Raw genomic sequence first — 27,817 nt, 5'->3', positions numbered from 1 at the left:
TCAGATTTGTTGTCGGCTGTATGATTAATTTTATCTGGTAGTATGTTGTTTAATGCTTTTGGAAATTCCTGCCAATTAGTTTTTTTTTTGTAATCAGATTTGTTTTGTCTGTAGATTTTATCTTTATGGGGATGAGATTGAATACACACCATATTGGAAGATGATTGCTGTCAACATCTTTTCCCACATTAACATTTATTAGCTTTTGTCTAACATTAAAAGAGGTGAGACAGATCTCTAAGATATCATTTCAATTTGTCGCATAGGTAGTATGCATAGGTGTCTGCCGTTTGAGTTAGTGGATTTACATCCAAAGTTCTTTTGTTTACTATTCAGATCACCTATTACAATTGTATTTTGGTTGTGGGAAAAGATGTTGTGGATTAGGTTTATGTCAATGCACTAAGTTGGTGAACAATAAATACCTGCTACTGTTATTATTGAGTGGTTTTCTAAGACGATATCAACCATTATATTTTCGCTATTACTGTTTATTTTGATTTCAGTAACGGAAAGGTTGTTTTTGTATAGTAGCATAATTCCTCTGCTGGTGTCTTGATTATTTGTTCTATCTTTTCCTATTGATGTGTAGTTACATATTTTGAATCTATTCTTGGGATAAATTAAGGTTTCACTTAGAATAAAAATATCAGGGTTAGTATTTTTTTATTATGTCTTCGATCTCGTGTTTCTTGGAAGCAAGTACACCTTGGATGTTGATGTTTAGAACTGTGAATTTATGTTTTTAACAAGTATCCCGTGATTGTTGTGATTAGTTGCGGTATGTGTTACGTCATTTTCTGGTTAAGAAAGAGAGAGTTTGAATGTGACCGTTGCCGTGCATATGTCGTAGAGACGAGAGTATAAACGGGTGGATGTTAGGTGGTTATAAATAACCTGTTTGGGTAGAAAATATTTGCATAAATAAGTCGGTCAGGAATAAATTTGTTAAACCATACACTTAGAAACATATTTTACAGAATGGCAATATTTACCCTGAAGAAAAGAAACAAATGGACAGTGATAGATGGTGAAGTACGAGATTGATTAAGCTGGGTGGGTGATAATATGATTCATTTTGAGCACAGCTACACAGGTTTTTGTTAATAATTGTACATCAAACTGGAAAATAAACAATCTGCTGAATTATGACAAAGAAGCATATAGGAACTTAGCCAATAAGGTGTGACTCTTGGAAAGCAGAGACAAACTTGTTTGAAGGCGCGAACGTTGCTTGCATGATTAACATATTAGGCCAATAACAAAGTAAGATTTCAAGAATCTGGAAATGTCTCAGGTCGTAAAGTAACGCCCTCAAATTGATATTGGTCCTAATACTAATACTCCAATTAATACATGATATAGTGAAATGCGTGATTATGAGTGTCAGATTGTTAAGACATACTAAACGTCGATAGGAGACGTGTAAAGAGCTAATTTGATATAAATTTGGGAGTAATAACGTGTTGCTAGAGTTGAGTGGTCAAGATGGTAGAAATATAGAAGTAACGTGTTTAAAATTAAGTGGTCAAGAGTTTATGTAAGAGAAATAAGGTAGAAATAACGTGCTCCTATAATTCAGTATTAAATATATGTACAAATCTCGTACACTGTTATCAACGTTATGTTTTAGCAAATGAATACATTTGGGCATTATTATAAATTGATAAACTTCCAAATATTCGTTACTCAATTTTGAAAGTTTAAAAACAAAAATAACTCCGACTAGTGAGAAACTGAACGTAATTATGTAATAAATTTTACTGGAAGAGTCGCGAAAACACTTGACAAAAGGCCGGACGGCCATAACCCAAGTAAAAGCAGTAGACATTTATTTCTCTTGTAGTTTTGACGCTGATTCTCAAATTGTGTAAGTGGTCCCAAATAAAATATTTCTACGTCGATGTCTAGAAGAAATACGCTGAGTTACAAAATAGGCTATCTTTGTTGTGCCTATCATGGATATCGAAAACCGATTTTACATTATAAGTCTTCAGTTTTGCCGTTGTGCCACTGAGGGTCTTGATGAGTGATAATCATTTAGAACTATTAGTGAAGTGAAATTTAATAATCAGTCGATAAGCGTAATAGATTGTACTAAATTATCATTGAATACCCAAGATAAATTAATGTAAGTGAATACCAAACCCCAGCAATCAGAGAATATTGAACTTGTAACTTCTTTTTTTATTATTTATATTAAACTTTTCACATTTTATTTCGCAAGTTTCTTCATTTTATTTTTCGTGTTCATGCTGTATTACGGAACTTTTCACTCTCCACCTAGTCCTAAGTTTCGCTCTTTGAGGCGTGTACATTCGGTTAGATGTTTAAATGTAATGTATTCAAGAATGTCTTTCCTCTTTTTTAATATAGTAACATTTTCTGCTATAAATTAGCTTAGAATTAATCATATTAAAAAGTGAACGGTGCCAAGTGTTTTTTTTTTAAACTGTAGTTTATGTACGTAGTTTGAAACGTTGCCAGAACTTATAAACCCTGCAATCTTTTTATTTTTTTTAAGGTGAGAGTTGATGAGCTATGAATTTGAGCATAAGTGCTTTATACACTGTTGACCCATTTCTTTAGTTCTCCCTCAGCTGCTCCAAATAACAGCTTTATGGAGTGCACACTTGGACAGAAAAAACAAATATTTTTTATGTTAAATGACTCGCTGCCTTCACTGAAACGATATCCATTGTTTGGGTGAAACCTACTGTGCCTTTATACATTAAATAAAGCGTTTCAGATCTCTTGCTTCTGAATCTAACGCGACTAATCTTTTGTGCAAAGTTAAAAAACACTGATTGAAAAGTGTTTTATCTGTTTTCTCTATCACATTTATTTTTTTTCGGAATTACTGAGCATAATGCCCAACCTTTCCTTGTATTCATTTATTGAACTAAATGCCAGAAGTAACGAAAGCCTGCAAGTCTACATAACCATGGAAAGATTGATTGGCTACTTACGGGCGCCAAATGTAACTGTAATTTAAAATGAAATGTATGAGCAATTTATGTATTGTCTAGTTAGTTTATAATACCCCTATGGGACAGCGGTAAGTCTGTGGATTTACAACAATACAATCAAGGATTCGATTCCCTTTGATGGACAGGGTTTTGCTATCAAACACACATTTTATAAAATGCTATCGTTTGTAAATTGGCTGAGAAATATATTTAGCGTAGGTTCATTTAGAATATGACCGTATCGAAAAATCTTGTGAGTAAATGGTGAGGTCCATCATATTTGGATAAACTGGCGATAGTAAACGAGGGTCATATTTGTTTTCACATAGAGTAGAGCTAACTAATTTGAAATTTATTGGAATTAACTGCTTAGTCATCAAATGTTCAAAACTCTCGTGTGACAACATTTTTCGGATTTTTCGTTGATACAAATTCGGATGTTCTGGATATAATAATGTATACAAGTCGGTATGTATTGTGCACGTTGAATCGTTTAAATTGGTTGAACAATTTTGACGTATTCTTAAAGAACATATTACGTTTGATCTTTTATCTTCTGCTCAGCCTTCCTGCAGTTTTCAGGTACGTTAAATAAGTATAGACATGTAATACTTGTCTTGTAATTCTTGTGTCATGCGATATACAGAGAGTCGATAGTCGAATTTTCATATGATATGCCGGGGAAAGGGGGCGCGTTCATTCCTATCGATCATTTGGTATACCAGGAATACAGCTATGAAAATATAGATGGAGGGGTTAAATTCTCAATATTTCATATACGATTACTTAAAATTATGTTTAACTTTTATAACTATAAGTTCGAATGGGTCGTGTACAGTTTATTTCCATTGAAAATTCATAACAAGTTATGGCTTATCTGAAAGTTTATTTAAAAAAAAAACAACAACTGAGAAGACTTCATCCCCCCCTTTATATCTAACTATTCTCATTTATAACTGACACTTTGAAGTCAATAGTTTCAGTATTTCACACAAAGCCACACGAGAGCTATCTACGCTAGCCGTCCCTAATTTAGCAGTGTAAGACTAGAGGAAAGGTAGCTAGTCATCACCACTCACTGCTAATTATTGGGCTACTATTTTACCAACGAATAGTGGGATTGATCGTAACATATAACGCTCATACGGCTGAAAGGACGAGCATGGTGTGACAGGGATTCGAACCCGAGAACTTCAAATTGCAAGTCAAGCGCCCTATCTACGTGGCCATGCCAGGCCCCGATTGCATGTAAACCCCTAGATACTCCGATCTCTTAATGACCTGAAGTATTTTAATGCTCACAATACAGTGGAAGAAAATGGAAAGTTGAAATTAAAGAATAAATGTATTTTTCTTGCATCGGATTGGAGTAAAATAATTCTTGTGGGTGCATATTGATAGAAAACTGATAATTTTTGTAGAACAAACGAACTTGGAAACAATTTAAAATTTACATGTAAGGTACATCGGGAGTTATGGATGTTTTTCAATCATTTGTAGTAAAGGAAACAATAAGTTCGTGTAGTTTTTATCACTTATTATTTGAGTCTTAAATCTCGAAGTTTACGAACTTGAAATCATAACCTACAGACAGATAGCTACTAGTTGATTAGTTTCTTAAACAGCTAACCTTTCTTTATTTATAAACATTTTCATAAAGGTTAATCTGCCAGATACAATGGTATACGTGAACGAATACAAGTACTTGAATGATCACGATTCAGTGCGATTTTAGTGTTAACATTTTTGAAGAAAAAAGATAGACAAAACTTGTATTCATTGTGAACTTTTATTACCATGCAGCATGCTGTGAACATCTATATCGAATACAATGTCAGACACATAGTTTTCCACGTATAAAAATACTGTAAAGAACAATGCTGCACGTCCTGCAATTTTTTCACCACAGGCAGAAGAAAATATGGTTTAAGACGTTACAATTGTAATACCAGTAAAAAATTTGGTACGGCAAAGTGAAGAATGCGATTACAAGAACGTACAACAATTTGTTATGCAACATTTCGAAGTTACCGAGAGAAAGAACTGCTTATGCAGAATACGAAATTAGCTGCCTCTTTTTCTACAATACACGTACTTTAGCTAAAGTGTAACGCATAGAAACTTTTTCATCGGGTTTACAAAAAGCCTATTAAAGCAAAACTAATATTTTCTCACCTTACATATACGTTTCGCATTGAATTCTGGCTAGATACATACAATAAACATAAGCCAAATCAAAAATGTAGATTATATTCGTTTAAAGGAATGTTTTTGTTATAATTTTTAATCCACTCGTACCAGATAGCTATATTTACAAGCGTGTTAATAAAAAGACGAGTTTTGGTTTACTGACATCACTGTATTAGTGCCCTTAAATAATATTATCCAGTGTATAAAAAACAAACATAAATAAATCATTTCACGTAATACAAAACGCGAACATTTGAATAACTCTTAATTATTTACTGTATAAATATTATTACAATCAGCATTTACTTCTAATTCTAAGTATTTTGAGTTAACTTTAACGCAGTGCTGTCTTTATTTATTTTAGGTTTTTAAATATACACGAACGGACAGCAAACCTATCAAATTTTTAAAATATCAGAGCAGCCAATCAGTGTAGAGAGAGTAAATGTAAAACAAGTTCGCACCTTTGAAACATAAATTAAGTCTAACAGTAATACGAAAATAATAGTTCGAAATACACTATTCAAGAACCATAATCGCGGCTGCGTTTTTTTCATAGCATATAAACTACATTACTTTTATCGTTTACGTTAAGTACTCTCGTTATCACTAGATGCACGTTTCTTTTTCAGTATTGGTCAAAATACATAATCTCCTTTTTAGCAGTGTATAACTTGTAAAACATAGTGCCGACCTTACTGTAATTATTATACCATTTTTACTTATTAGAAAGTGAGGTTTTATGTTTAGATTCTCTCAGTTGTAACAAAAAACTGTTCCTCCTCTGAAGCCAAAAACGAAGATTTCTGAAACAGCTCGAAGTCTAAATCGCTGTAATCACTTTTTAAAATCCAAAGTTAGTATCTTACTAGGAACGAATAAAATTAATTTTTTTCTCTACGCTAGGTGTGCTCATTTGAAGATTCACAAACACACAATTCCACGTTTTATATAAAATACAATCCCTACATTAATTTTTCCCGCATTTTCTAGGTTATTAAGTTTTAAAAATTCGTTATTAACTTCTATTTAGTACAAAATTAATGTACCTACAGACGTTCAGAAGAGATACGTTGCATCTTGCGATCAAAACTGAATCCATCTTGATCACGTGAGAAGGTGTACCGAATAAAGAAGTTCAGCGATATACATATCAAGACAACCAAATATCAGTCAAGCCAAGGTATTTCATTCAAATAAGGCTTAAGTTTTTTATAAAAGGAAAGGTAATCGATCTCTCTTCGTATTTTATGATTTTTTAAAAGCAGCTCACATTACAAATTGTTAGAATAACCTTAAAAATATAGATCATTAAGATTAAATAATTAAAATGATACTACAAACTCAGTGAAATATGTAAGCAATGTAATTTAAAAAAAAAAGTTTAAAAACGCAAAATATTTATGCCTTATAAAGTTGCTAAAATATAACAGAAATCATTTTAAGTTTTATTTTAATTAAATCTCCACGAGGTAAAACATGTTTTCCCTTCAATTTAACATTTTATTATTTTTTATAATAGCTTTATTTTAGTGTATTTCTTCTTATTGTGCAGATTTACACTGACAGAATCACACTTGAATTTAATGGAGGTAAAGTTCCTTGAAGACGAATTAGTTATTCTTTTAACTTTTTGTTAGTTAAAATTATCATATGTTCTGCATTTAATGTTAATCAGTTTTGTTGTCATACATAAAAACATTATATTTGACTAGACCTCTTATCTTTAACACTCCATATCTTCAACTAATATCTCGTATAATCTAAGCTATCACAGAATTATTACAGTAGAGAATCAGTGTATTTAAACTTCTAACTTTCATCTTTACTTTCAAACATATGTATATCTTAAAGTTACCACCACTTTCTGCGGAGAAAAAATCAAGTAAAGAAAAAGGTTCAACACAGTAAGGTCAAGCTCTACCCAAGCATAAAGTATAGACGTCCGCTTGCCTTTTCACTTGTTGTTACTCTGCAGTGTGCAAAGTTTAGTGAGGTCATTGTTTAAGAATTTTCAAAAAAATATTCTAACGTACACGGTTTTATCTCTCTCTCTGTGTATGTATGCTGTTTTAATAGTAGAAGGTTGGTCAAAAGTAACTAAATTCCTTTCGCTCTAGTTAATATTGCTGTAGGTCATTTCTACATTGTATCACTTGTGCTTTTTTTTAGAAAATACTACTGCTTAGTAGAATGTAAGATGTAAAGATGGATAGTGATCTTAATGGGTAGGACGATACTTTGAGGACACACCCTCCTTATTTTGTTATTGGAATGATCATCAGTTACGCAGTTATATATACGCACTGAGAGGGATGACATCACAATGTTTTATGTAATACTATGCTTAGTATTACATAGTCTAGAAAAAAAGTTACTATGAGTAAAGTCGAATCAACAAGCTACAAATCTCAAGCTAATAAAGCGCATCTCATTCAGCCTGTGCACTTGTCACTTTGGTTTTCAGAAAAAAGATTAATTTTAATTTTGGTTTGATAATATGTCTGGTATCTTTCTTTAAACTCAAGTCAGATAATTCAGGTTTAATTCTGTGATGTATTTCCTGACGTTCTTCAAGCTACTGCAGTACTATTATTAACTTTTGGGTCATCAGTGCACTTCATAACACTACAGCTCCTCCAAATACACTCGTAAAACTAAATGTACTTATAAGTTTCACTTATTATTTGATAAATAATAGTTTTTTGTCAGTTTATTAGCAAAGAGGCAATATAGCTCCGAACAAAATCTACTTCACTAAAATTTTGTAATCAGAAAAATTTAATATTTGATCGGAAAAACGTTACGTTTTTTAACACGTTTCGCAAGGTGATTAATAATACGTTCTTCTTGGCCGCCAATATAACTTTACTGCATATATGTTTAACATTCTGGTGTCTACGTTTTAAATAATAACTCAAGTTTAAACACATAAAAAGTAAACTTGTAACGGAACAGAGTCATATATATCAAACTATAAAGATTCTCGCATGAACTGCCACCTGTTACTAGACTCAATATTGCCATTGGACATTGTCAATACATTTCACAACATAAAACAAGCTGTTTATCAATACACTAAAGAGAAACGATATTGGCGAAGTTTCTAAAACTAAATGTCGTTACTATTGTATTTTCTGTTGATGTATGACGTGATAAAAATCTTATTTGACTCATATTAACTATTGGTTCACCGGAAAAAAAACTTAGATGGTGTTAAAAATAAATAAACTTTACTGATAATGTTAATAATATTAAAACACATACCTTTCAGTTCTTCAGTGCGTAATGGCATGCCAGCATTTAAACCAATTATCACTAGAGGGCAACAATTAAAAATAAAATTAAACTAAATCAAAAATTAAGAAAACATAAATTTGTTCTAGTCGGGCTGATAAAGTTCTAAACAAATCAACACAATTTTCAATTAGAATCTTACATTTTATTACAATTTACAGCTTTTACAGTAAGAAAAACTAGTTTTTGGAATAGATACGACGTTTCGATCACTACTTGATAATGATCCCACCAGTGATCGAAACGTCGATCCTCTTATAAACGCTAAACTTATTTAAAGTAAAAGCTTTAAATTGTAATAAAATAATATATTTTATTAGTAAGTAAAATCAAAAAGAAACAAATAATTAAAATCTTAGATGAAAGGGTTGTATACCTAAGTAGCTTTTTGGCAAAAAGTAGTTGATAGAAATTAACAAACAGCTCTTAATAAACATAAACGTCTATACAAAAAAAAGAGGAGGAAGAAGCATAAAAGCTTAAGACTAAGTACATGCATACGTAAGAGTGGACGGTGAAGCAATGATGTTACACAGATGAGTTGTTGGTAAGAAGTGCTTTACGATGGAAATTGTTAAGTACCATAGTAATTACGTAATGTAAGCAAAATCCAGAAAAATATGAAAGTATTTAACACCTGGTGTGTTCTGCGATTATATAAAGAAGAATAAACTGCAGTGGTCCAGTCTTGGCACAGTTTAGTTCTTTCATTATTAGCCTGAGCTCCTGTAAAGCAGCAGGAAATTATGCCACACCTGTCCAGTAGGTGGCGGTACAAGTCAGCGCTATAGCGTTATAAATGGCATTTCGTTCATCAAAGAACGGTATCAAGTAGGTTAAGTGACTTGATGATGTTTTCATCCTAAAAATAATGAAACAAACGAGTTAAAACAATTAAAACTCTGTAAATTACGCGGAAACAAACTGAAGTTAATGTCAGTTAAAGCTGAGATATAAAACGTTCTAGATAAGAATATTATGTTATCAATAATAACAAATTTACTTCTTTTATAAAATTTGGTAAATGCGTGCAGCCAGTTTAGGATAGAGTAGTGCCAATAAAAAATATAATAGTTATTTTGGTTTGTTTGACAGTAAGCAAAATTATACAAATACTCTTGATGATGAGAAGCCCACTTGAAATAAAAATGTATTTCAGAACGGCTGGTATCGGTATTAACACTTTTATTGATAAGGAGAAAACAACGTTTCGACGTTCCTAGGTCATCTTCAGGTTAAGTGTTAATATTCATACCAGTCTTTCTGATATACAAATACAGTGGAGCGCCGTTAAGCCGCGGTATTTGGGGTCAACCTGCTTAACCGCGGCTTAAGTGGTCCGCGGCTTAAACCTTTGTGACTGAAAAGCCGAAGTCGCCAACAGCTCCGCCGAGGAGCCTCATCCGGGCCATTGCGTGATCATTATATCGAAATAAAAATAATACTTTAATTATTGATCACTTTTTTCACGGATTTACCGCGGATTAACTTTAATGTATGGAGAGGTGTGATTCGGTAACAATGGCGGCCTTCATAAAGCTGACATAGAGAGCGGATAAGGTAGATTAACGGTCGATTTCTATTGTAATATATTTTATTTATTTCCCAAATTAAAGCAAATCCTTTTTAAATATCCCCTTGAAGTTATAAAGCCAGGATTAAATTCGTAAGCCGCGTTTTTACACGTTCTTAAATTAGCGGTGAGCCGCGATAATCCTCGCTCACAAGACTTGCTACAGCGGCTTAAGCGATTTCGTGGTTTACTGGTTCGCGGCTTAATGGCGCTCGACTGTACTCTGTCTTAGTAACCCCAGCATCAATTTGGTGGAAAGGGTAAGGATGGATAGATAATCTCTCTATAAAATATACGGCAGTTAATTATGTCTTATAGACACAATATTCTTGCTACCATCACAGGGTGAAGAAAACACGTGTTGCTCTTTTACACACACACGCGCGCGCGTCTATTACTGGTACAAATCCATTTGATAAACAAAATAAAAATTACGTTTTTTTTGCACGATTCCAATCTTTAATGTTTTCTATATAAGTTCTATTTTTAGAATTCTTCCACTCGCCTAATCTAACCTGTACCTTAAAAATCACAAAAATCTGCGTGATAGATACAACGGCTTTCCATTATATCAAAAAAAAAAAACATTCGCAACATAATCATGTTCTCAGTGAACCTGGCATGGCAATATATTACAGTTAAGAGACTTGCGACGGGGAGCGATGAGAAAAATTATTTATAAAAGAGGTTCTCCTGAATAATATATTAAGGATAGACTTTAACGAAACGAGTTCGGCAATTAATCTGTTGATGAGAGTATAATGGAAAGCCGACTGTATCTTAAGCACATTAAATCTCCTGTTAAGAAAAAAAGAGAAAAAAAAGATTAAATTAAGACCGATATTTGTAAGCCTCAGTTTTATTTATTTATTATTATTCAAACATTTAATTTCAAAGGCCAAGTAATAATTAAAATCTGTGTAACGTAATTCCAGCGGAACTCCATATATTTATATTGCTTGTGTGACATAACACACGTGACTTAACTAAGTTAATGAAAAACAAGAACTGGTTTCAATAATTCATGAATCCTAAAAGCAAGAATAAAAATCATAATTTAATAAAGCATTCTAAAAATCACATTTAACCGTCTTACTAGACTGGTGTACTTTCAATCTTAATCTATAAAAAAAAATTAAATAATTTACTCTGGAGATATAGCTGACAAATTCATAAGTGGAATAAATTTTTTCAGTAAGTATGCATTAGAACACCATTAACTATGCTTCTAAAATGATACGGAAATTATTCAGTAAGGGCTAAGTAATACACTGTGCAAGTAAAAGCAATTTTAAAACAACCAAATCATGAACTAAATTCAAAATACGTAGTGACAAATTTTTATTGCACCTTTAAGCACGTTTCCACGAATTCATCAAATGTAACAACGCCATCTTTGTTGAGGTCCAATCTCTGTAAAACAGAAAAATAATAGTTGTATGTATGAATTATTTTTTCAAAAAATTTTAAACAAAAGCCTTAGATATTTATTTGTGAGTTGAATATTAGCTTGCATAAATTGTATGTAAAGTTTATTGTTATTATTTTTTAACCTGTGACGTATTTTTGAATTTTCACCAAAATTGGGTGGCGTCCTCACATCGTTTAAATTCACGCTCAGTAACTTTTAGTGCATCGACATGCTGACGTTACCAGTAAGAAGTCGTCGACCAGATGAACAGTATTGCATTGAAATGAAACATTTAAAACAGATTTAATGCAATTGCTAATTTATGTATTCAAATCTGATATCTGAAAAACGACTGGCTCATTTCAAGACAACATTGCATTACTAATATTTTTACCTTTAAAATTTACTTGGGATATCGGTTATGGCCTGTATTCTTATAATTGCAGAATTATAATAATATAGCTAAGCCTGAAAATAAACTTTTGTAGCATGCAAATGAAAAGCTTGTTCATAGAGTAAAACTTAAAGATAAACATAGTATATTCTTATATAAATTTTTCCCGTAATTGTTTACTCACGTTCCGAGTCTGAAAATGACATCACATAATTCGTTAAGTTGAGAAACTAAATTATATCTTAATTTACCTTGCAAATCACCGCATAACCATGATTCGAGTATCATAATTAAAAGAAGCTCATCATGGCCAGGTGGTTAAGGCACTCGACTCGTAATCCGAGGATCGCTGGTTCGAATCCCTGTTACATCAAATATGCGCCCTTTCAGGCGTGGGGGTATTATAATGTTACGGTCAATCCAACTATTCGTTGGTAAAAGAGTAGCCCAAGAGTTGGCGGTGGTTGGTGATGACTAGTTGCTTTCCCTCTAGTCTGACACTGCTCAGTTAGGAACAGCTAGCGCAGATAGCCCTGGTGTAGCTTTGCGCGAAATTAAAAAAAACAAATAAACATAACTAAAAGGCTTGGAGCTCGACCAAGTCCACCCATAGAAATAAAGATTGATACTTACATATAAAGAGCTGAGTGTATTTGTGAAATGCATTATATTAATACAAGGTTAGAAAATAAATTAATTTGCGAATCAACTGTACTCGAGTCTTCTTTGTTCAGATCTTACACATGGTAACTCCAAAGTTTTAGGCTTGTGTTGTTTCTCTCCTAACAATGCATCCCTCAACACAGTAACTTACATTTAAAGCTGTAAAAATATCTGCGGATTTGATGTATAGCCCAGACAACGAATTAAATAAAGTTTCGAATGAAACTGCAGTTAACTTAAGTGACAAAAAAAAAAGCTTTCGAATACTCTTAACAAGCTTTTTATCAAACATTTCAATGTTTAAACTGCCACTACTTCACTTTACAAACTATTGATATTACTAGTGTAATCGAAAAATAGGTTACGTGGAATACATAATTAGACTAAAGTCTTAAGCTTTAGACTTACTATTAAAAACAATAAAGACGCAACAAAATTTAACATTAAAGGAGGAGAAATAAATTAATAATCTTGAACAAAACACAAATATCGTGTTGTCTATTGAAAAAAAGGAAACTGTACTGTTATCGTATAGACACAAGTTAGGAAGAGAACTGAAACAGTGAACAGTTAGTGTTGGGCCTTGCCAAAAGATAGAAAATACACTAAGATAAATTCACAAACATGGAGAAACAAGAATGTGAGATTTAAAGTATTTAGAACCAAGTCAACCCACAAATTTAACACCACTCCAGAGTACTTCTTTACCCTTTTGGAAGGTTCACTTGGTAATTTGTTCTGGGCCTTGACAACTTAGTATAAAACGCAACAGTCCATAACTATACTACGTAGCAAATAAATCAAAAAGCTGAAATTGATCAAAAGTTTTAATAAAGTAGTTATTAAAGCAAAACAAATTAAATGTATCAGTGTTTACAAAAGTTATTTTTTGTTAAATGATATGACGCGAGTTTATTGTATATAAAAGGTGAAAAATAATACGTGATCAATATACCTAGGTTTTTCAGACAGACGCCAGTTAGCCTTTGAATAATGCAACGATTTAAACACACACTAACAGAATCCGCCACATACATAAAACCTGATATGCCATTTTTATTTTTCGATTGTGTACACCAAGTTCAACTCAACAACACACAAACTAAATGATGAAAGAATGGAGAATTTTAGTAATTAATAAAGAATCGTTAAAACTAACATTCTGTATTGTGAAAACCAAAAACAAGAAATGTCACTTATGTCTGAATACTATAGAGTATAGACCACGTCAAACTGATAAGCCCATCAGTACAGAATTACTACAAAGGATGGCGCTTATTACCAAGGTAACTTTCATTTAGACGAATCACTCTACCTATAATGAGCACGTGCTCAAGGAATAGGTTTTTACTGTGTATATATATATATATATATATATATATATATATCATATATATAAATTTCTCTATTCAAAATAATACGTATATCGATCTTGACATTTCAATGAACAGTAAATAGGGGTGACTGATAAACGACGCTCATACATATCTCGCTGTTTTCTACGATTATTAAGCCTAACGGCACATAAACAAAATTTACACTGAATATCTATTTTTTAAAATAAGTATTCTGCTTTTCCTGTCAGTATAATTACCTAGCATATATTAATGCAAAACAGCAACAAAACCATAGAAAAACTAAGTTTTGTTTTTTTGGAATTTCGCACAAAGCTACTCGAGGGCTATCTGTGCTAGCCGTCCCTAATTTAGCAGTGTAAGACTAGAGGGAAGGCAGCTAGTCATCACCACCCACCGCCAACTCTTGGGCTACTCTTTTACCAACGAATAATGGGATTGACCGTCACATTATAACGCCCCCACGGCTGGGAGGGCGAGCATGTTTGGCGCGACGCGGATGCGAACCCGCGACCTTCAGATTACGAGTCGCACGCCTTAACGCGCTTGGCCATGCCGGGCCAGAAAAACTAAGACTCACATCTTCACAAACCAATTATTTTACTGTGGCATTACTTGCAAAGATCTAGACGTTATTAGTATACAAGAACAGTGCCTTAAATAAAATAAACAAAATAATCCAAACTCAGTTACCAGAAATGTTGGAATAATTACTTGTCCGAGTTTACTGAACTTTATGAAGCATTTAATGCCGACTCCGCCACCTATTGAATGACACTGTAATATGCATACTAAAATTACAAATGTCAAATGTTTATGATGCAACAAGCTTTAACTCTGATGACTGCATTTACGACCCAGTTACTTCTTTGTTTATTATTCATTCTCATAGTGTGAGAATCACAATCACCTATACTGTGGTATAAGTTGCAAGTACAAAGTTGGAAGGTGTGATGTTTGCATGGATCCATATTTAAAGTTGTTTTGGTGCACTAGTTTTTGAGGAATTGATTGATGTAATTGTTATTCCTACCACTGAACTGAACATCTCAGACTAATAGTTTACATGATGTCAGATCATTCGCTTGGCAGTTTTTCGAGTTTGATTTACATAGTTTAAAGTTTTATATAGTAAGTTTGTTTTTATTAGTAATTACAGTAAGGCACAAATTTTGGAGGCTTAAACCAAAATTGAATTACAACTTCGGATTTCTACCTGAAAAACTATATTGACTTCAACACATTTTTTAAAGTAAGTAAAATCTATCTTTAATGTTCCTTAATTATAAAATCGTTAGTCGATTGTTCTTTCAACAAAAGAAGATTTGATAGATAGATAACTCATTTCAATCTTATCATAAGCTTATGGTTTTATCTGTTGCCTAGAAAAATGCAATGCAACTCTCAAAATGTTCTTTAGGCGTTTATAAAGTCTTTCCAAAGCAAGCCTACTTTTGCTCAAAGCCATTACATTGATTCGACACTGTAAGAATAGTTTTGAACATGCTCATGACATTCAGGACACTGCGCGCTTTGTAGAAACATCTAACGGCTTTCGTTGGTTGAGGAAGTAGTTGTAGTGAGAAGAAAAAGGCATTTTATTCTTATTTTGTCAGCTTCGTAGTTTTCTTGTCTGATTGGATTCTAACGTTTTTGGACAACGTCTTACCTTAAGTGTTGTAACTACAACAGGAACCACGCCATTATTGCACTCGCAATATTTGCATTTCACGAGAACGTCACACCTGTCAATCTTGACCTTGTAAATGACAATATGGTAAGCATGACTTTTAACATATTATTCCAGCGATATTGACTAGTTTAGTACTAAAAGCAGATCTTCTATGAATAAATTACTTTGCTAAAAACAACAAACTTTTATCAAAACCTTGACACCAAAGGGCGAAATAACTCATTCTTAAATGAAGATTTCTCTACAGGAAGTGGATTGATGAGCTTACAAATATTGTACTATTCGAAAACTACAATACTGTTTCTAAATTATCATAAATGTAACACAGTTTTCTGGTTTGCCGGATACTGCTATGACTCTCGGTTTTAAGATTAAATAATTACCTGGAATACTCTTTCTGCATGTTCACGTGCCGAAGTCTCGTCAATAGAGGGCTCTGCAAACTGGCCCATTAAATTGTAAATAGAAATTATGATATCTGCCATCTCTTCACGACTGATGCAACCATCACCATTAATATCATATAAATGAAAAGTCCACTGAAGCTTTTCCATCGTCGATCCTCGGGTTAGGGCCGAAAGGCCTACCACAAAGTCCTTGAGAAAAAATAAAGTATAAAATAACAAGTAAAGAAGCCATGTTTCGTGAAATTTTCTATAAGGAAAGTTTTTTAACAGATGAATTTATAACACTCCCTTTATTCCACTTGTCTGTATGACATATTTTAATCTTTACATCAGTAATTCAAAGTATTAAAATGTTTTAATTATCCATCTAGAGTACTTATTTTTTCATCTATTACTTTTTCTCTGTCGTTTGGTTACTCATATGTAGTTAGACTGTCTTTGAATATATCTTAAAAAGCAACTTAGGTACAAGCATTTCTAAAATATTATTTTTAAGCGATAGATGCAGTTAAGAAAAGAAATATTATACACAAATCTTTATCATGTATTATTTTATTAATATACCAACAACAATAAAACTTCTGTGTGAAATTAAGTTATTTACTTTTAAAATCGTTACTTTAATAAAGGAAGTTTGTAATTACATCATATAAACAGCCCATCGTGTAAACTAATTAAAAATAATAAAATAATTATATTAATGAAACGTGAGAAACGTTTTGACAATATTTTGACATGTCAAAACGTCTTTTTTGTTGGAGTTTGATACATGAAGTGTTAAGTAGCAGAAGATAGGTAAATGATACTTAATGCTGTAGGAACTAAGGGTAGTGATACGAGACATTTCAGTCTGAGCATTTTCTAGCACTATTTCAGAATTAAGAACTTAGGTGGCTGTCGTATTTCATTTAAACGTATTAGACACTAGAGAATTCATAAAGCCATTGTATCAATAATTCCATTACTGATTTAATTTATAAAACTACAGATGGCGTACTAACAAAACAATTTTTAAAAACACTTTCACAAAGAATTTAAATTGATAATGTTAAATACACTAAACAGAATAAATATGAATTGTTTCATTTTGTTTAAACTAGAATCATCACTCCTTTAAAATAAGTTCAATGAAGTATATTAATCAAAACATACAGCCGTGAGGCTCGAAGCAGCAGGGTAATCAGATCACAGTTTATTAATGGGAAACGTGCTAAAGGGGACTTGTCGCCCATAAATTAATTACTCAGGTTTAGTGTGTAACGATTATTTCAACGGATTAAACAATTGCGGTAATAATGTAAATGGGATCTGTATATCTGGAAGGGCACGAAGAACAAATCAGTCGCTTGTCTTCTTAATGCTTAAGAACTGGAACATAAGTAGTATGTTGATCATTAATTACATGAATATAACGACCTTGGCTACTTTGTTTTTCGTCAAATAGCAATTTACCAACGGAATTTTGATTTGCTTCTGAAATTATTTCCCTTGAATTTCTCTGTAAAAATGCATAATTAAGTTACAAATAGTAAGACAACCATAGTAGGATTATCCACTTGGATCATGTCCAAGGAAGAGCTATTTAAAATCAAACTGTGTTCTTTGTTTACATTCTTGAAGAAGTGACCTTATTTTATGCCTTCACCAAAAATGCTTATAATAGAGATTTATATTCTGATTGAGTATCGCAATAACTAATAAACAGACGTAAATGATGTTACTAGTTTTACTATTGATTTTATGATTAAGTTGGAGCATTTTGATTAAACTTAGATTATCGTATTTTATAAAAAATGATCCTTTATTGGGGGGAAGGTGGATTCAGTAGATAACCCGATGTGGCTTTGCTATAAGAAAACACACACACTTTTGGGAAAAAAGTTTAACTAAATACCCTGTTCGAGAATGCGTGAGTGCAATGTGTTTTCATATTTTGTTTTTGGCTGCTTGACACCTGTTTTATTGTTGTTATTAGTTTCAGCATATTTATGTGCACACAGATGAGCTTTATTATGGATCCGGTACTGAAGACCGTTATTTTTTACTTTTAACTTGCGTAAGCAATTTTCCTTTCTGATCTGTAATTGTAAAAGATGGACTTTAACACTTTATATTAAATCAAAATAAAAAAAACAATTGGTATTAACCTGGAAGCTAATTGTACCATTACGATCCTGGTCGAAAGCCTTGAACACGTAATGAGCATACTGGCCTGCTTCTGGAAGACAAACAAAAACGAGATTCATTCAATGAACTTCCAAATAGAAAAAATAATCAAACAATAATATAATTTAAAATGTAAAGACCATTGCAAACACTGAACAACAAATGATAATTACATAAAAAATTGTTTTATATTTATCTATTGAATTGAAAATATTTCGCAACAGTTAACAGATTACAGATATTAATCGTGTAAACGTTTTAAATTATATTAGTGAAAGAATCCAATGAAATATTAAAACCTAAAAACTCGACTTTTAATTACTTTTAACAGTTGACAGCCTGTAGTTTAGTTTAATTAAATTTGGTTTTGTTATATAAAATAAAAGAGAAACCACTGTTACATTATAGTTCGTAGTAAGATTAAAATAACAAAAACTTACCACCTTGCGGAAAAAACTGTGAATAAATATCCTTGAACCTGTTCTCATTTACTATACCTGTTGGGCAAGCCTAAAAGTAGAAACAAACAAAAAAAACAATAAAATTTTTGTGAGTGGTTTATTAAATAAATATTAAACTAGAAACACTTCTTTTAAGATAGATAATATGAATTAATTACCAACTAGTAAGACAAATGAGGTACTAGAAGAAAACCTAGAGATAAACCCATACCCCTCATTCGCTGAAGTTTATTTGATTGCCCAGTCCGAAATGAACTAATAAGTTAATTCGGTCAAGGTCAGCTAAAAATAAGTTCAACCACATTAAGATTGCGGTACCAAAACCAACAAAATTCAAGATCAAAACTACTAGAAGTTTGCCTGAATCGCTTCTCACAGTAATAAAGTATACATACTAGTCCAACGACAAAGAAGTTTTAAGTTTAAATTATTCAATCAAATTTAAAAGCGATTTATCCCGCTTCGAATGAAGGCAGCTCAAACAACAGCAGTACAGCAGCAGACGATACATTCTAATAAGCTCAGAACGCGCACGCTTTGCTAGAGATTATGGGAACTTCTACATTTTACTTGAGATTTTGACTGCTTTTTTCCTTCAGAAAAGTAATTTCAAGTCGTTACTTTCACAGAATCTTTGATGTTTTTAACTCAACAATGGTCATACATATAAATTCAGCATGATAAATTTTAAAATAAAACAATCTTCGTAAGAACTCGGCAATCTCAAACACAAGCCATAATAAAATGATTTTGGTTTAGCTTGTTTGGAAGTTCGCGCAAAGCTACACGAAGTCTTATCTGCGCTAGCCATCCCCAATTTAGCAGTGAAAGACTAGAGGGAAGGCAGCTAGTCATCACCACCCACCGCCAACTCTTGGGCTACTCGTTTACCAATGAATAGTGGGATTGATTGTTACATTATAACGTCCCCACGGCTGAAAAGGCGAGCACGTTTGGTGCGACGGGGATTTGAACCCGCAACCCTTCGATTACGAGTCAAGCGCCCTAACCACCTGGCCATGCTAGGCCTCACCAAAATAAATTTAGAGTGGCACAGGCCAGTGGGGCCAAGTATTCCAAATGTTTGTCATATGCAAATATTAAAAATTCTGTACATATCTGTCTATGACATGAACTCCGTTCTTTATTAAAACTTGATGATGACAACTGAGACAAACTTTGAACTTCATAATAAAACACTGCATTATTCTTTAAGAGTTTTGTGGAAATATAAGTTTAACATTTTTCTTTATTTATATGAATTTTAGATGAAAATTAGGTTAAAAAATATCGTTGAACATAACCAAATCCATTTAACTTCCTATTAAGTTTTTATTTACAAGATGTCAGCAAATAAGACGTTTCTTTACTTTTTGGATGTTAAATTCAAATCCCACTAATTTCGCTAATAAGGCATATTATTTCTGGAAGAAAGTTATTGTTTATTGTCAGATTTTTTTGAGCATTTATTGACATTAAAAAGTTACCTGCATGTTTTATAACAAAAGAATTTGTTTGTTTGTTTTTCTTATAGCAAAGCCACATCGGGCTATCTGCTCAGCCCACCGAGGGGAATCGAACCCCTGATTTTAGCGTTGTAAATCCGGAGACATGCCGCTGTACTAGCGGGGGGCTATAACAAAAGAAAACGCTTCACATATTTACACTTAAAACATTCTACATGTTTTTCATTGCCAAATAAAACACCTTTTGTTTTAACATTTTGTCAAAAATTACCTGTATGTTTTTGATAACCAAGTAAAACACTTAAGTTTTTACATTTTTTATTTTAGATATATAATGCTGGGTGGAATATAATGCATGCAATATCAATAGCAAAGTACATACACTCCTGCACGCGGTTACATTCTAGGAATAGAGTGGTGTTAGTTTGAATTGTAAAGTACATTATAGAAAACAAAAGCTTTTGATGAAGACGTGGAATCGAAACGTTGAGCAAACAAAAAAGTTATTAGGAGTTCACGTTCGTTTCGTCTATTCTAACACTTTATAATTGTGGTGATTCTAAATATTTATATACAAGGATGAATAAATTGGCAAATTATTTTAGAAGCGTAATGAGTACCACATTAATTATTTTATATATCTAACTATAAATGTTAAATATAATTCTATAGTACAACCTTAGAAATATACGTATTTTGTTCAGTCATGAAACAAACATAAAAACACCAGGTATTGGCATAAATGTCTTCAGAAATTTTCTTTAGTGAGTAGGTAGCGGTTTACGTTGCACAGTGAAAGTCGAAAATACAATGCAGAGAAGAGCATACGACGAATCTCGTTAAATCTCGTATCATTTTATCTCTCGTTTTATTATTATTATTATGTATACCTCTGAAGAAGAGATGTTGTCAGTCTGAAAGCTTGATAAAGTTTTTATTCTTTATACGGCAATAAAAGTTTTGAGTAATTTGTTTTTCAGTAATCGTTAAGAACTGTAAATGTCCTTCGCTGGGACAGCGGTAAGTCTTTGGATTTACAACCCTAAAATCAGGAGGTCGATTCCCCTCGCTTGACACAGCAGATAACTCGATGTGGCTTTGCTATATGAAAACACAAACAGAACTGTAAGTCTCTTTTCATTTCTGTATAAAAAAACAAATTGCAGAAAAAGCAATAAAATTTATCTTGCATATTCGATGTACTTGTCAAGCATTCCTGCAAAATACGATTAATAACAAGCTGCCAAAAAACGATTTATAATAAAGTGAGTTATTTGTGTGGGAAGACAAACCAATGTCCTGTCGAAATGGCCCGGTATGGCCAGGAGAGTTGAGGAGTTCGACTCGTAATCTGACGGTCACGGGTTCGAATTCCCTTCGCACCAAACATGATCGCCTTTTCAGCCGTGTGGGTGTTATAAAGTGACGGTAAATCCCACTATTCGTTGGTAAAAGAGTAGCCCCAGTGTTGGCGGTAGGTGGTGATGACATGTATGATAGAGCTCATTTTTCTCATGTAAAGTTTTATAACAAGTTTAAAAAATCAAATACTTATATTTGTTTGAAGATTAAAAGACAAAATATAACAAACATCTAAATCATTTTCAAGGATCTATTGATAGCAGTTGCATCTACGTATGAAGATGCATTTTCTCTCACTTTTGCCATTTATTTTCCATTCTTTCAGTTAATACGTAAAGGTTAAACTTCATTTTCGTTCGCTTTACAGGAGGATAATATCATTAATCACGATAGTGGTTCATAATAGGGTTCGGCGTGGAATTTCATAAAAATACTAACAGAACAGGCCCGGCATGGCCAGGTAGATTAAGGTGTTCGACTCGTAATCTGAGGGTCGCAGGTACGAATCCTGGTCGCATCAAACATGCTCATCCTTTCAGTCGTGGTGGCGTTATAATGTTACGGTCAATCCCATTATTCGTTGTTGAAAGAGTAGCCCAAGAGTTGGCGGTGGTTGGTGATGACTAGCTGCCTTTCCTCTAGTCTTACACTGCTAAATTAGAGACGGCTAGTGCAGATAGCCCTCGAGTAGCTTTGTGCAAAATTCAAAAACAAACAAACAAGCTAATAGAACACATTTAAAAGAATATTTGTTTCTCAAGACCTTTCATATCAATGGCTAAAAAATATTCATAATAACCAAAATGTTTATTTTCCAATCGTTAGACAAAATTCAAAATTGATCTATTTGTTCTCCACATTATTATTACTTAAATTATTCTTGTTTCACAAGCCTCCAAAAATATCTATAAATAATTTATTCAACTTGGGTAAGCATACTAAAAAACTTCTACAAAAGTCATAGAACTATTTTTATGTTCATCCTCAAAGAGAAAGAGAGATTTTACCAGTTTTTGTTATCGCTTCTCGCCAAGTTTCTCTTCAAAGTCATTCGACCACTTAAGTCTACAGCAAAAACACCTATGTATACTGTGCCAAAATCTATTCACAGATACTGAACAAACTCCTGTGAAGATTGAAGGGTTAATTCTTCGTTCATTCTTAAAAGTCGAAATTTCCATCTTCTAAAATTTTCTAAGTTGCCCTTTGTTACCAACTTTAGCTCTTCTAAGCCGTTCAAACATCGTACAAATATAGAAGCCATTGAAACACAATTGTACTAGTTGAAAATATTTATAACAGCCTCCATTATTATTATTGACAATAATTTTACAAGTCGCTAAAGAGAAAACGGCTACGAATATTTCACTTAAATCTAGACAATATTAATGTTGTTGTTGTTGTTTTGAATTAAGCACAAAGCTACACAATGGGCTATCTGTGATCTGCCCACCACGGGTATCGAAACCCGGTTTTTAGCGTTGTACTTCCGCAGACATACCGCCGAGCCACTGGGGGGGCCAATAGTAATGAAAGCAGTATAGTTTGTTTGTTTGTTTTGGAATTTCGCGCAAAGCTACACGAGGGCTATCTGCGCTAGCTGTCCCTAATTTTGCAGTGTAAGATAAGAGGGAAGGCAGCTAGTTATCACCACCCGCCACCAACACTTGGGCTACTCTTTTACCAACGAATAGTGGGATTGACCACCACTTTAAAAGAGGAGTGCAAATGAAGGGCTAAAGAAGAGCATCCCACGGGTGGGAAGAGTTTGAGAAGGGGGTTTGTTCCCTTCTAACCGGGGCCTGGCATGGCCTAGCGCGTAAGGCGTGCGACTCCTAATCCGAGAGTCGCAGGTTCGCGCCCGCGTCGCGCCAAACATGCTCGCCCTTTTAGCCGTGGGGGCGTTATAATGTGACGGTCAATCCCACTATTCGTTGGTAAAAGAGTAACCCAAGAGTTGGCGGTGGGTGGTGATGACTAGCTGCCTTCCCTCTAGTCTTACACTGCTAAATTAGGGACGGCTAGCACAGATAGCCCTCGAGTAGCTTTGTGCGAAATTCCAAAAACAAACAAACAACCAAACCCTTCTAAACGGACAAAAAGACTTTCTAAAATCTCTTCAACGTCAAATCCTTGTACTTTTCATTAATACTTTTTTCCCTGTTATTCCGACTTACAGATTACCAGTAAGAAGTTAGAATAATTAATATACTCTTCAAAAAAAGAAACGCAAAACGCAAAATATGAGACAAATTGTTAACAAGTTTATTCCGGGTAGTTCTGTATGACATGTGTGAAACTTTGCACATTCACTGCTGAACATCCAAAGTCTGCAAAGGCGAAGTCCACGCTCACTAGGTGAAGTTTAACGTCACTCAACGTCAATAACGAGTATGCCCCTCGTGAACATCAATAACTGCTTGGCATCTCCTGCCCATGGAAGCGATGAGGTGACGAATCACGTCCTGTGGAATGGCTGTCCACTCAGCCTGCAAAGCTGATGCAAGCTGAGGTAGAGTCTGCGACTGAGGTTGTCGCCGTCGCAGACATCGGTCCAACTCGTCCGAAAGATGTTCGATGGGGTTTAAATCTGGTGATCTGGAGGGCCAGGGAAGAACGTTGATGTTGTAGTGTCTCAAGAAGACAGTGGTGAGTCGGGCTGTGTGAGGACGGGCGTTGTCATGTTGAAAAACGTCGTTGACGTTCACCATGATGGGTTGCACATGGGGCCTAAGAATCTCGTCGACGGTTGCGTACGGTCTGATCGGAAATCCTACGCAGCCCTGGTATGGTTGAGGCAGTAGACGTCGCAGTGGTGGTCCTATCCCGAAGGTGACGTAACCGGATGTAGCGATCTTGTGCGGGCGTGGTCACACGAGGTCTGCCAGATAGTGGACGGTCACAAGTTGATCCATGTTGTTGGTGACGATTCCATAGCTTTGTGATGGTGCTTGGGTGGACATTCACAGCTCTAGCAACATCTGATCGAGATTCGCCTGCTTCCATGCGACCAATGGCGTTGTTGCGTTGTGCTTCAGTCAGTCTTGGCGTAACTGTATTGCGTGTCGGTAGCTTAACACTGAGCTATGGAAACCGAGAACCCGTCACTTTTATAGGGATTTTGCACATGTTGCACTTGCAGAACATGCAGATCTCTCAAACAAATTTATTGGACACGCATGCGTTTTGGCGAAAAATCCGATGTTTTACTTCCGTTTTCAAAGTGCACAATTTTTATTGTCATTTTGGTCTGACAATCAGTGCCTTAACACGTGTAACATCACATACTCTGAGCTTGTAACGTTATTACATATATTTCTCTTTAAAATAACAAAAATATCCCTTTTGCGTTTCTTGTTTTGAAGAGTATATTTTCTGATAATATGAGAACATTCTTATTTTCGTTTGTATAATTCACTGTTATAACCAATGGGTTCTGAGTCGACTTACAACAAGTGCTTGGGTCTGTTATTGTTCAGTATAACTTGGTGTAAGATTAGGAAGTTTGTAGATTATATTTACTATTAACATATGTATTTGCTATTAGTATTGTTTTTGTTTGTTTGTTTTTGAATTTCGCACAAAGCTACTCGAGGGCTATCTGTGCTAGCCGTCCCTAATTTAGCAGTGTAAGACTAGAGGGAAGGCAGCTAGTCATCACCACCCACCGCCAACTCTTGGGCTACTCTTTTACCAACGAATAGTGGGATTGACCGTCACATTATACACCCCCACGGCTGGGAGGGCGAGCATGTTTAGCGCGACGCGGGCGCGAACCCGCGACCCTCGGATTACGAGTCGCACGCCTTACGCGCTTGGCCATGCCAGGCCCCTGCTATTAGTATATCAATATTTAAAAAAAATATACAGCGTTGAAATTTGACCAAGTCGCAGTATATAAATTAATTTGTATATGTATTAGGTGAGTAAATGACATTGTTCAAGTGTTAATTGCTCGGTGTTTACAAAATATAGTCACTTCATCTCAGTGAACAGAAGCTTCAAATTATTATTCATAAAAATGTCACTTTGTGGTACAGTGATATGTCTGCTGGCTTATAACGCCAGAAACAGGATTTCGATAGAGGTGGCGGGTAGACTACCGATAGTACGTTGTATACCTTTGTGATTACCTACAAACAAATTATTCATATTTTTTTTTAAAAACAACAACTAGAGCTTAAGACACATACATATAAATAATGAAATAAATGGGCTGGAAAAACAGTACATAATTTCGTAAGAAAACGCTAGATGTTCTAGTAATTAAAAGTGTTTTGCAAAAAAATTGCTATATTATTAAATAAATTATTGAATTTTACTTGATAAAATAAAAAACTTAAGTGTTAATAATAAAAAAACATGCTTTTGGGATAATAAAAATAATCAAACTATTTTTAAAATATCTAAAAAATTGTGAACAAATAAATAATATTCAAACATTTGATTTCACCACATTGCACACCACAATGCCATTAAAATATTTATTTCTTGTTTTAAATTTATTAATAGAACACTTCTGTTATCCTTTTATAGAACTTAAAGAAAGAAAATTTAGTTCCCAAAACATAAAAGATATATTAAGTTTCCGTAATGGGAGCTAACTATTCTATTTGTATAGCAAATTTATATCTGGATTTGAGCACTTTTCAATAAATCTATTCTCATAATAGTACTTTAACTTACAGATATATAAATGATTTAATTAATATAAATAATCCTGAAATAAATAATGTTACTAACACTATTTATCCAGCAGAATTAAAAATTGAAAATAATTTAATATCTAACACTGAGGCATATTATTTAGATTTAGAAATTAAAATAATTGATAAGGGTGTCAATGTAAATATTTTTCAGAAGAAAATATTTTGCCTTTCCAATTTATGGTTTACCCTTTTTTAATAGTAATATACCATACCCTTCTGTTGTAAGCATTATAACTTTCTCAATTATTCAGATATTGTAAAGTTTGTAATATATTACAATATTTTATCAGTAATGATGAAATACTGATACAAAAATTAATAGTTAATGGATTTAATAGAGAAAATTTATATAAAATTATTAAACTATTCTGTAACAAATATAATAATGTATTCAATAAATATAAAGAAATGAAAATTTCTAATAACTATTTTTAGTTGTGAATAAGGTCATTTAACAACTTGGCACTACTTTGTGATGATTTACACCTTGTCACATATAAAGGCTTCTTTAGAGCATGATAGTCACAGTAGACTTAATAAATGGGTGGTGATTGGAAGCTATACTAGTTTATTTAAATAACTGAATGGGACTCTTCACACTAGTATAATTCGTTCACTAGGTTACCAGCTAGTGCCCTTCTACCATAATTGGGACTGGAATGCTAACTTCAAGTGGTAAGTTTTTAACTTACTTACCCCCAAATGAGAGGACCTTATTTTTCTTATTCTTCAATTATTTTTTTCTTCTTTACTTTGGAGAGCAGTCACCTTCTCTTAACTGTCTGTAGACAATGAAGGGTGATATAGATGTGGAATGTTGTGAGCTTGAGCATCCACATTTCGCTTTCCTAATTTGTATTCTATATCTATTGGTACTCCTTTATTAAGGAATTTAAGACCGATAGACGGTGTATCCCCACCGCAATGCGGGTTCTACGTCCGCAGTCACCTCCAAAACTTAGGGTACTTTTATATCCCACATTATAGCTTATGCCCTGGGATCTTTTCAATTATTGCAGTGTTTTTTGTTTATTATTTTTGTTTCGGCTTGTTGTTAGGTTATAACAAACTAATATAATTAGTCAAAGGTTTGGATTTGCTGTTTTTAACGCAGTCCTTCCTTTTGATTTTGTTTACTTAACGTTATCAGTATTAATTTTCTGTAAGATATATATAATAAAATAAACTTATTTATTTGCACCTTTTGTGTTTTTGGTAAAAATGCGTTCCGACAGATTTACAACCCTAGGAACCAAGTTGCGATACCCTTGATGGACATAGTACAGATAATCCATTGTGTAGCTTTGTATTTTATTACAAGCCAACAAGTGAACAGTTCTGTAGAAATATTTTACCTTGATTTTTGGTAAAGTCAACTGTTTCACGTGAATACTTTATATTTTCTAGTGAAACAAAATGTTTCTTATGGTTCTCTTACGTTTATGGTAGAATAAAGGAATAAAGTATTCTATGTGAATTAGTTTAGTTCTTAAATGATATTTTTCCGTTTAATGCTTTTCGTTTTTTTTTTAAAGAATAAAAATCATTCTTGCACCAACTACTAACCTGTTTAAATCCTTGATACATGAATTTTAACTCTTTTTTACTGAACTTTGTCGTTCGACAGAGAGTTTCGATCCCGTCAGGTTTACAGCGCACAACTGTCGTCTCTAAATCCTCTGTTGGGTTTTCTGAAAAACA

The 27,817-nt window shown here is 33.5% G+C and overlaps 1 protein-coding gene across 6 annotated transcripts in view; it reads right to left on the bottom strand.

Annotated features, from left to right (window-relative positions):
* Window positions 1-4,660: 4,660 nt before the first annotated feature.
* LOC143226078 (Kv channel-interacting protein 4-like) overlaps window positions 4,661-27,817 on the bottom strand; it is a 92,459-nt gene continuing 69,302 nt past the window's right edge. For all 6 annotated transcript variants that reach the window (XM_076456543.1, XM_076456538.1, XM_076456540.1 and 3 more), the window contains 6 exons: window positions 27,683-27,807; window positions 18,559-18,628; window positions 18,100-18,170; window positions 15,929-16,141; window positions 11,380-11,442; window positions 4,661-9,318 (listed from right to left, as the gene is read on the bottom strand). In XM_076456543.1, the coding sequence (XP_076312658.1) occupies window positions 9,271-9,318; window positions 11,380-11,442; window positions 15,929-16,141; window positions 18,100-18,170; window positions 18,559-18,628; window positions 27,683-27,807 (590 nt within the window). In that variant the 3' untranslated portion in view covers window positions 4,661-9,270. The remainder of the gene's footprint in view (window positions 9,319-11,379; window positions 11,443-15,928; window positions 16,142-18,099; window positions 18,171-18,558; window positions 18,629-27,682; window positions 27,808-27,817) is intronic.

The sequence above is a fragment of the Tachypleus tridentatus genome, chromosome 9 (genome assembly GCF_004210375.1).
Source record: "Tachypleus tridentatus isolate NWPU-2018 chromosome 9, ASM421037v1, whole genome shotgun sequence".
In the NCBI taxonomy this organism is placed as follows: Eukaryota; Metazoa; Arthropoda; class Merostomata; order Xiphosura; family Limulidae; genus Tachypleus; species Tachypleus tridentatus.
Note: the sequence above shows the minus strand (reverse complement) of the source record. Positions and strands in the feature narration are given on the sequence as shown.